This window comes from Octopus sinensis, unplaced genomic scaffold (assembly GCF_006345805.1).
Source record: "Octopus sinensis unplaced genomic scaffold, ASM634580v1 Contig13104, whole genome shotgun sequence".
NCBI classification, from domain to species: domain Eukaryota; kingdom Metazoa; phylum Mollusca; class Cephalopoda; order Octopoda; family Octopodidae; genus Octopus; species Octopus sinensis.
The window spans coordinates 1-11,280 of NW_021832844.1; the positions used below are offsets into that span (position 1 = coordinate 1).

Consider the following 11,280-nt stretch of genomic DNA (forward strand, 5'->3'; position numbering starts at 1 on the left):
CGTTTTTACCCATAAAATATGAAGTATTTTGACTTTTAATTATTTTTTTTTAATTAAAAAGATTATGATTTAGAAAATAATTTTAAATCTTTAAAATTAGCGATAATTGACAAAGAAAAAACATTTTTTTTAATTTTTAGATGCCTTATTATGTCGCGAGCGCAGCGCGCGACCGAGCGCTAGACGCGACTTTGACAGCTAACAAGCCTGTCATCAACAAATATATTTATTAAATTATTTAAAATTTTAACATGATTTAAAATTAAAATTGAAATAACTTAAGTTTTCCATTGAATCCCATAAAATAATTTATAAGTAGACCTTAATAGAAAAAGTAAAATCAATGAATACTGAACGCTAATTTGGTTTAGGTTGTGAGGGGGGTAATAATTTAACAGATCTCATTGCTATTTTTTCGTTTTAATCTCTAAAATTAGGTCTTCTAATCAAAAATGAACTGTGCAGACAGGCTTGCTCCTTCAGAAGATTCTTGTTTTGACATTTTAATAAATTATGAAGCATTTAGATTTTTTCTCATTATTCTAAAATATCCATTATAAATTTTAAAATATTATTTTTATTTATGAAATCGGTTTTAAAGCTCATTCTGCTTTGGCATCGATTTTAAATTTTGTTATCGAATATATTTAAACCCAAATACCAGCCTGGGTATTTGTCAATTTATAGATTTGTTGATTGATCGGATCTAGAAATTGAGTGGTCGCTCGCTGCGCTCGGTCGCTCGCTGCGCTCGCGACATATTAATATTTTGTTGCATGCCTTTTTGAAACAATTACTGCTTCTAACCTTCTTTTGTATGTATCTATTAATTTAAAGCATTTTTCTTTGGAAATTTTATTCCACTCCTCACGGCAGAATGCTTTTAACTTCACTATATTTCTAGCTCTTTGGTTTCCTACCTTTATTTTCAACGTTTTCCATAAATTTTCAATTGGGTTTAAGTCAGGAGATTGACTAGGCCATTTCAGAACATTTATTCCATTATTATTAAGCCATTCAGTAGTTATTTTAACTTTATGTTTAGGATCGTTGTCGTGTTAAAACGTCCAATTGCTTCTTAGCTTTAATTTATTGATGGACGGAACTAAACAATTTTCCAAAATTTCGACGTACAGTGGGCGCAAAAAAAATCCGGTTTTCTAATTTCTCTATTTTTTTATATGTGCGATATAATATTTTTTTTAATCTTAAATTTTAGTGAAAAGTAACTCTTATTTTTTTATTTTGATTATTTTCATTATTTTTTTCAAGAGATATTTCCAATTTAAATTTACAATGCGCAAAAAAAACCCGGTTTTTAAAAAAAATGTCAAATTAATATTTAATATGCCGTCCTTTAGCCATAAAAACATCGTACACCCTTCTCGGCATGCTGTTTATGAGTTTCTGTATTAGATCTTTCCGCATATTTTCCCAAATTTCGATAATTTTATCTTTCAGCTCATGCATATTTTTTGGAGGATTTTCGTACAATTTACTTTTAATATATGCCCAAAGATGTTCTATTGGATTTAAATCTGGCGATTGCGGTGCCCAATCCAATAGTTTGACGCTTCTTTCGGCAAAGAAATCTTTCGTGATCTTTGATGTGTGTGGAGGAGCCATGTCTTGTTGGAATATGAATTCATTCAAGCACATTTTCGCAGCGGACTCCCACAGATTATTTGATAATATGTTCACATAAGTTGCTGAGTCATAGTTCCATTTATAAATACTAGATTGCCTACTCCATAATACCCGAAACATCCCCACACCATTATTTTCCCCCCTCCAAATTTAACAGTTGGAGATAAGTGCGATTTTTCTAGACGTGTGTGTTTTTCCTATAACAAAATTCCTTTTTTTTGTGATTAAAAATTTCGAAACAGCATTCATCACTAAAAATAGTTGATTTCCATGACGTCATATTCAGTGCGATAAATTTTTTTGACAAGGAATATCGTTTTTCGATATTAATTTTAGACAGATACGGTTTTTTTTGACACACACGTGAATATATTTCCTTTTGTTTCAGATAATTCCCAATTGTTCGTTTTGAGACGATTTTTCCTGTCAAAGAATGAAGATCCTTTGACAGGCAACGGGAAGATTTTTTCGGATTGTCAGAAACAAGCGTCAATAAAGTATTTATATCATCATTATTTAATGTCCTAGGTCTTCCAGAACCGGACAGTCTCTGTGTTGTTCCATATTTTTTGTATTTACGTATGTAATCTCCCACTGTTGATCTGGGAATTTCTACTTCTTCTGAAATTGTTTATATGTCCAATTAAGGAAATAAAGTTGAATAATTTGTCCTTTCACAATTTCTGAAATACACGACATCCAACAACAACAAAAATGACAACAATTTCAAATTTTTGAGAATAAAAGACTCAATAATTAAAAAAACCGAGTTTTTTTTGCGCATTTTAAAATTAAATTCAAGATATCTCTATGAAAAATAAAAAAATACTTAAAATTAAAAACATACTCGATTTACATTTCAAAATGATACTAAATTAAAAAAAAATAATATAAAATTTATATTGAAAAATTCGAAAAATAAGAAAACCGGATTTTTTTTGCGCCCACTGTACATCTTGGCATTAATATTCCATCTATGAAAAATAGTTCACCCACTCCTTAAGACGAAAAACACGCCCATAACATTATGCTGCCTCCTCCGTGCTTAACTGTCGATATGGTACATTTTTTGTCATATTCTTGATTTTTTTTCCTCCAAATATATTTGTTAGAATTGAGGCCAAAAAGTTCAATTTTGGTTTCATCTGACCAGAATATGTTCATTATACACTCCATATAATAAAAAACCGGATTTTCAAGTTTGCATGTTTTTACTAGTATTTTTTTTAATGTATATCAATTTTTAAATTACTTTTCAGCAATCGTTTGTTGTATCTTTTTACTATTTTTAAAATTATAATATATATTTGAATAATTGATCTTGATAAAATCTTGACGTGTATTAAAAAACCGGATTTTTTGTTCGTTAGTCTGTTGCTAAGCCAATTTTTAGGTATTTGAAAAAAATGCTTGATAAAATCACTAAAGGAAAGATTCTAGCACTCATTCAATTAAATTGGACACAAAAGAAGATTGTTGAGGAGCTGAATATTCCAACTTCGACTCTCAATGATTTTCTGAATAAGTTAAATAAAAAAGGGACTGTTGATCGTATACCTGGTTCTGGAAGACCCAAAAAGCTCTCTAACTCAGATATTTGTAAACTTGTTAACATTGTGAAAGAAAATCCAAATAAAACACTGGCCAACCTGAAAGAAGAAGTCTTCGATTTTACAGGAAAAGTTGTCTGCAAAAAAACAATAAGCAATTATCTACATGAAAATCATTACAAAGCATGTGTGTACAAGAAAACCTTTTTTATCAAAAAAAATAGTGAAAAACGATACGAGCTTTCAATAATCTTTTCTACAATAAGCAATGAAACGTGGAGAACTGTTATATTTAGTGACGAGGCTTCCTTTGAAATTTTTTCATCTAAAAAAAGAAAATTATGCTCAGAAAATTTTTTCAGCCTTAAATTATGCCCATTTAACGCCAACTTTGAAGTTTGGTGGTGGAAAAATTATGGTATGGGGTTGTATCTCCAATCATTGAAAGGGGAATTTGGTTATAGTAAATGAAAAATAAATTCTGCTGTATATATCAACATTTTAATAAATAATTTGTGGAACTCGGCAGATAAAATGGGGTTAAATCGTTTTATTTTCCAACAAGATTTCTCCCCCTGTCATAATTCACGGAGAACAAAACAATTTTTGGATGAGAAAAAATTGAATTATTAAATTGGGCACCACAATCACCAAATTTGAACCCAATTGAACATGTGTGGAGCTACATAAAGGAAGAATTGAGTAAAAAAAAGCTGCATAGTAAAAAGGATTTATGCGAAAATATCATAAAAATTTGGGACGAAATACCAATGGAATTTGTGAGAAAATTAACTGAAAGCATGCCAAGAAGAAGCATTGAGCTTTATAAGGCACACGGAGGACACATTAATTATTAATCATTTGACTTTTTTTCTAATCCGGTTTTTTTACACAGAAAAAATTTAATATAGTCAGTTTAGCTGTACAAAAAGATTATTGAAAAATTATAAAAAGAAAAGTTACGAAGATTATCATTATAAATTAAAAAAAGTCTAAAATTAAAAACAGAATATCAAAAAAATTAAGCATTCGAAAATCCGGTTTTTTATTACATGGAGTGTAATATTTTTAAGAAAAAAGATCATTTTCTTTGTAGAAGAACAGCATATATATTCCCAATCTTTTGTACATAATAGATTTAAAGTTTTTCTTAATATGCTAGGAATTTTTTGAGAGCTAAACAAATCTTTTAAAAAACTGTCGAAAAATCGTCAAAACCTATTTTTATGACTGTGAAGATCGCTGTTGGTATATATAGATTTTATCAACTTCTTCCTGAAATTATTTTATTTACCAAAAAAGTGAAGAATGGATTATTAAAAGACAAAGGTTGCAGATTTAGGATTTTATGTTGATATATCTTTAAATTCGTCTACCCTGAATGTTGAACTACCAGGCAAAATAAGCTTAATTATCAAATTTGTGGATATATTGATGGATTCGCTAAAAAATTTCGTTCATAGAAAACGCAGATATTTACAAAAAATACATACAGTAAAACCTCTGGTGCTCGCCACCTCTGTTACTCGCCACCTCTATTGCTCGCCACTTTTTTCAAAAAAATTAAAAATTTATAGTAAATTTTGATAATATTTCTATTGCTCGCCATTTTCTAAATCTCGCCATTAATTTTTAAAAACATTTTTTTTGGTTAAACTATTTTAATATAAATATTTCAACCATGCTAAATTCAACATGCGTAAGAGCACAAGATTTTTAAAAGAAATGTTATTATATCGAAAGAGAAGAGATTGATTTGAGAAATCAATTGAGGAAGCCCGCTGCCTGTATGGAAAGCGAGTTCCCTCGGAGTATGGCTATTCGATCCTTTGTCTTAGCCATACTCCTTCACGAGGATCATTCTTCTTTGTGGCGAGCATTCTTCGAGTTCGCGCAAGAACTCGGCATCGCTGGGCCAACTGCTCCTGATGACTCAGCCGCAACAGGGGTGAATCTGTAGCGGTCCCGAGGAAGGAATATTTTTTGGTTTTAAGGTTTTCCGCGATTGAGGCAGCTGCTCCAGGTGTCTGAACCGATTTAAGGAGATTCGTGCTTGAGTAAGTATCGACGCAAGTTGCGTCCCAGACCAAAGATCGTCCGAGTTGAAAGGGAAAAGAGTCATCCCGTCAGGTCTCTTTCCATCACCTCGATCGAGACCCACTGGTTCAAGCTGTGCTGGGAAGCCTGCAGCTTCAGAGCTCTGACGATCACGTCGTCAGAGCGGCGTGACGTGGTCCTCTTCCGGCGGATCTCCTGCAGGATAGCGGGTGCAATCCCTTCGCATCGACCGTTTTCCCGCAGCGCAGAGCACAAGATTGTCTTTTAATGAAAAACGTCGCATTATTCCGTACATGGAGGAGAACAAAAGTCTCACACGATGGACCGTATAGCTTACATTTTTTCTTCTGTTTTGAATAAAAAAATATCTCGAAGGGCTGTAAACGATTTTAGACTTTGAAAAGAGAAAATAATGTCTACTGATCCTATTTTCTCCAATAAGAGATTATCTAAATTAACTTATTCTGTTATTGACACCGAACTGTTAACTTGGATGAAATACATTGAGCTTAGAAGGGGGACGATAATTCAATTTTGTTGAAAGCAAAGAACATTGCTAATATTTATAGAATTAAAGAGTTTAAAGCCAGCAATGGATGGCTAAGCAAGTTCAAGATACGGAACAACTTAAAATTGAGGACTTTACATGGAGAATCAGGATCTACTGCAGTTGATCAGAAACAGAGAATTGATGCATTTACTTCTTGATCTCTGCAAAGATTCACCACCATATAATGCTGAAAACATTTTAACGCTAATGAGACTGGGGATTTTTTACAAATCTATCCCTTCAAAATTATGATCAAATGGTAAATATTTTGAAAATATTGGGCCCCGTGGATAAAGAATGATTTTATTAATCATGAATTTACTGAAAATAGATGAAATTAAAGGTTACCTTAATATTGTTGGAGATTCTTTCCCACAAAAATATAACGATGAAGATACTCATAATGATGAATCTCATGTTATTCGGAGGAGGCTTGAAAATGTTGAAAAGAATAGTCATTCTTTTATCAAAATAAAAATTTTGATAAAATTCGTTGGAATTAATCAAAACCGTTATTAGAAATATGGCTAATTCAAAAAAACTATTAAAGATTTTTTTAGTTAATTTTTCCTTTTATTTCTTTCGATTCTCTTTGTTCTTGCTCAAATATGACTTGGAAGGCTCCACTTATGAAAGGAAAGTATCGAAAACCGGATGTTTCAAAATTTCAGAGTCGAAAAATTTATTGATTATTTCCATTGCTCGCCAAATTCTATTGCTCGCCATTTTTCTTCGGTCCCGAAAATGGCGAGCACCAGGGTTTTACTGTACGTTCCTATATTTGTCGGAAATTTCCAAAGGTGTTTCAACTAAAAAATATTTAAAAATAATTAAAGATTTAATTCACAATTGTTAATTAATCAACTAGAAGTTAACAAAGCCATCCATCCGAAGTGGACCCCGCCGACATTATCGACGTTGCATTGCCTCTCACGATCAACTGGAGAAGCCACCGTATCTCACGTGTGTCGTGACTTTTTAATGTGGCTAAGCATCCAAGCTTCTTTAGGAAGCGGAGCGATTTCCTACTAATTCCTCCAGTTGTCTTGACCACAATCGGATAGAACGCGAATCGGTCTCGCAGAGCTTCATATTTTCTCTCCTTTGCTCTCATCGTTTTATCCGCGGCATGCAGTCTGTCCACTGCGTTCCCGGCAATGTTGGACGGGCAGGCAGATGCTGGATTTAGTAACACTAATAACAAAAGAACAACAACTAAAAACAACATTCATACGTCTTGAGACACTAGACGCACATACCTCCCTATTTCTGTTAAAAAATGCCTTTCTGCGCACCCTACTACCTGGAAATGCAACAGCTCGACAATATCGATTGTCTCTTTCGGACCACCATTGAACGCATGTGAAATTCGACGACCAAGGGTGGGACCAAGCGACCATTCCCGTTAACCTGGGCGGACTGGGAATCCCTTCTCCGAAAGATCTAGCTTGCCCCGCATATCTATCCTCTTTGGACTCCAGCCAACTGCTGATCAGGACTGTGGACACTCTCTGCCCGTCCAACATTGCCGAGAGCGCAGTGGACAGACTGTATGCCGCGGAAAAAACGATGAGGGCAGTTGTTTTTAGTTGATGTTCTTTTGTATTCGAGTGTTACTGATTCCAGCTTCAGTGAGAGGACATCCAAATATTTCTAGTTGTTCTGATTTGGTTTCTGTGAGGATGATCTCTCTGAATGTTTCAAGAAGCAGGTCCCATTTAGGCTACGGAAATCCAAAATTGATAACTTCGCACTTATTGGTGTTTAGGGTTGGACATAGAAATTCCAATTAGGCTATCACACTTTTTAGGCAATCTAGCACATCCTTCGGATGGCCGCCCATTGTGCAATCATCCAAATACCATACCCTCAGAGGAGTGGAACAATATCTTGTGACACGGGAAATTCCCAGGCTGAACAAGGCAGGGCGCAGTGGGTCTCCTTTGGAATTATAAATTGCCAAGATTTCTAAGGAATTTTGATCCAGAAAACACTAAAGTAATTTATCCTTGGAAAGCGTTTTAACTGATACGTTCTATTATTAACTAACTACATAGAAATTCTGTGTTTAATTATTATTGTTTAGTCTAAGTGGTCATTAATTTTTTTAGACAACTAATTTATTAATCAAATTAGGTCAAGAGAAAAATCGTCATTGGCAGATAGCCAGAGTATTGCTTCTGACTATGGCTATAGATATTCGTTCGATTAAATACCGGTGCTCACACGGGTTGCCGGTAACCCTTTCGATTAATGAGGCAATGCGCTGGAGTAGGGTCCGAGTAGAAGGCCCCTGTATTCCTGACGTCTCAACAGTCAGGGGGACAAACACTCTGCCATTCCCAATTCCAGCGTATTTCTCAGCTTTTCTCTTCTCAGTCCGTTCAGACGGGGCTCCCGGACTCATTTTTATCGAAAAATGACAAATTTGTTTATTTGTTGTGGTGTAATTTTTCCCCATTTGTAATTTTGTCACATTCATTGTTGTTCTTCATTGTACTGTCTCATTTTCTGTGTATCCTATTGTATTCTATTCTAATCTATTCATGGAAAAAGTAGATAATCCCACATGCCTTTCTTTCGAGAAATCGAACAGACGGAAACGTGAAATTTCCATCTTTCTTGTATTGGTCTCAAGAGGAAGCAGGCATTTGCCTTCCAGACGTGGAATTGCCCTTCGTGCGTAGTTCCTAGATGGTGTCCACCTCCCTTTGCCCTTCCCGTTTCTGATGCAGAGGATTTCCTGCGATATCTGTCCGCTTTGCGACGGTGCAGGTACATCCCCGTCAGGATTCCGAAGGCAGTCAAGTTACTTGCTGCAGAGAGTCTTGCCACCTTGATCGGAAATGTCACGAAGAAACACTCCGACGCCCTTTCATGGGCAAAACTATTCCTCTTTCCCGTCTACGCTTTGGGCGTCCCGATACAGCAACAAAGGGATGGACAATCCCTTGCTAAAGTTTTGAGAGCGCAGATCGCTGAATTCATGTCCAATTTCGAGTCCGTCCTCTGCCCCCTACCGAAGGGACGCACAAAGTTGAAAGAAGGCCCTCAAAGGCATCTGAGGCCGAAAGGATACGGCGGCTGGTACGGACAAAACTCATGGAAGGAGACGTAAAGGCCGCTGTACGAACCATATCCTCGGACCTGGGCACCCTTCCATACAGCACTGCTACTGTTTCCGCATTGAAGGCGAAACATCCCAGCGCCCCTGAAGACTTTTGTGAATTCCACCTCCCTAATGTCATTCCACTAGTAGCCTCGGCCGCGGACGTCTCCGATAGCCTGAAATCCTTCCGCCGCAGCAGCTCTGGCGGTGTGGATGGCCTAAGGCCTGGGCATGTTCGTGATTTGATATGCCGGCTCTCAGGGGAAAACAATACTACCTTGCTCGAAAAAATCGTCGAACTCTCTAACAAGATTCTGTCCGGCGATTTATGCTCTTTTGCCCGTAAACTGATCTTCTCCTCATGTTTGACGGCCCTAAAGAAGGCAAATGGCGGAGTTCGCCCCATTGCTGTCGGAAACATTTTCCGAAGGATTGCTTCCAAGATAGCAAGCTAGGCAGGCTCTGGGGAACTTCTACCGTACTTCTTAACAACACAGCTCGGAGTTGGTGTCCGAGGAGGCGCTGAGGCCGGGGTCCACGCTCTACGTGAGTTTATTATTTCTTCCACGGATTCCCAACGAATTCTGGCCAAGATCGACTTAAAGAATGCATTCAATTCTGTTAGAAGAGACTGTATTCTTGAAGCTTGCGCCAAAGAAATTCCGTACATCCTACCGATTGTCAATTTGGCATACTCCAAGCCTTCCGCGCTTATATTCGGGACAACCATACTTGATTCTGCCAATGGAGTTCAACAAGGTGACCCTCTAGGTCCTTTCTTATTCTCCCTCGCAATCCACCGAACAACGAGATCGTGTAAAAATGATCTTAGCATGTGGTATTTGGATGATGGAATAATTGGAGGAACCCCCGAAGGCATCTTGGAAACCCTGAAGTCTCTTGTTTTTAATTTTGGAGCGCTTGGGATTGAATTCAACTGCGGCAAATGCGAAATTGTGAATGTCAACACGGACGAACTTTCCTTTCGTAAGTGGATGACCGAATTCGACAAACTGCTACCTGGATGCACCTTCCCCCTCAAAGAAAACTTGATTTTTCTTGGATCTCCTATTTTTGAAAGTGGTATCAAAGCTGTTATGAAGGCTAAAATTTCGGAATTTTCCCTTCTCTCTGAAAAATTACGTTGTGTGGATAGCCTGACGATTCTAAAAGTATAAACAACAACAGTTAAGTACAAATAAATTTTAAAACTGAAATAATGTACGGAAACGACACCTTAATAAAGATTAAATCCAAAGAATATTAGAATACATAATTTAATAGACTACACGAATAGGAAAAAATAAATAAGACAGTCTACACATTGGAGACGGCATTCTTAGTGACACTCTCGAGAAAGCCCTCGAGAGCCACATCATCCGTCACACCAAATACGAGTCCTCACTACTCCTCGAAGGATTCACTTTATTCAGCAGAAATCTCTCCTGTGACCCATCATGCCTCGTCTGTATCAACCGAGCCACTGGGAATCGACCAACCAATATTTTCTTGGCATCCTCCAAGGGGACAGTGAACAGTTTATCCAGATAGGAATACTCTTGCCTCTTGTGTAGTTGCTGGTCGTAGTAATAGGCCACAGCACGTCCGAAATATATCAAGACAGAGAAGAATGTGTCCATCAAGAGAACATGATCCTCCTTTATACTCGAGGCGTCCAGTGGGGCATTCTGCACACAGAACTCGATTCCATTGTTGGTCACCAAGAAGGAGTATGATTTGAGGACAGGTTGAATCATTATGAGAGAGTTGGTCACATTCTCCGACATGAAAATATGTCTGTTGTAGGATGTCTCGTCGGGACTGTTATTACTTGTCCGTGAAAACTGAGACCGACGGAGGTGGAATACAAATTGGGGGACCATTGTGAAACGGGGGTGGAATCTGTACGACTGAGGACAGTTCGCCTGGTAGTCCCCGAATTGAGCACACTACACTAAACCACCACAACAAACCAATTGAACCAGACATTTGTCAAAGTAACGAGCTATTTTGAATGTATAATCACAACTCGCTTGATATAGACCTTTCCTTGTCAGTAAAACAGTCCCAGCAAATTGGTCAAAGTAGTGGGGAATCAGGTGACTCTCATTGGGGCCAGACCAACTACAACATTCGAGAATAATCCACTACTTTCTAGCCACCGTCGTCACTCGGAGATGTCTTCGTCCATCAGTATGCTGATAGTTGGTCATAAACTGAAAGTACGCCTGTCCACTGGGAGTGACATTCTTCTTATTCTCATTCCCGAAATAGAAGGCCAGAGTAGTGCGGGGTGTGAGTGCACATACTTTCCACAAAACAGTGCCTCCACTCCCAATCACAGTGGAGGACACAGTCGAGTCCTT

General features: G+C 37.1%; 1 protein-coding gene across 1 annotated transcript; it reads right to left on the reverse strand.

Moving 5' to 3' along the window:
- Positions 1-10,296: 10,296 nt before the first annotated feature.
- Positions 10,297-10,797, reverse strand: LOC115229572 (protein transport protein Sec23A-like). Its single transcript, XM_036499251.1, has one exon. The coding sequence runs from the start codon at positions 10,795-10,797 to the stop codon at positions 10,297-10,299; it is 501 nt and encodes a 166-aa protein (XP_036355144.1).
- Between the last annotated feature and the right edge of the window lie 483 nt (positions 10,798-11,280).

Excerpts from the sequence above, each read along its gene's own strand:
- LOC115229572 (XM_036499251.1), bottom strand. The coding sequence starts at position 10,797 with ATGGTCCCCCAATTTGTATTCCACCTCCGTCGGTCTCAGTTTTCACGG.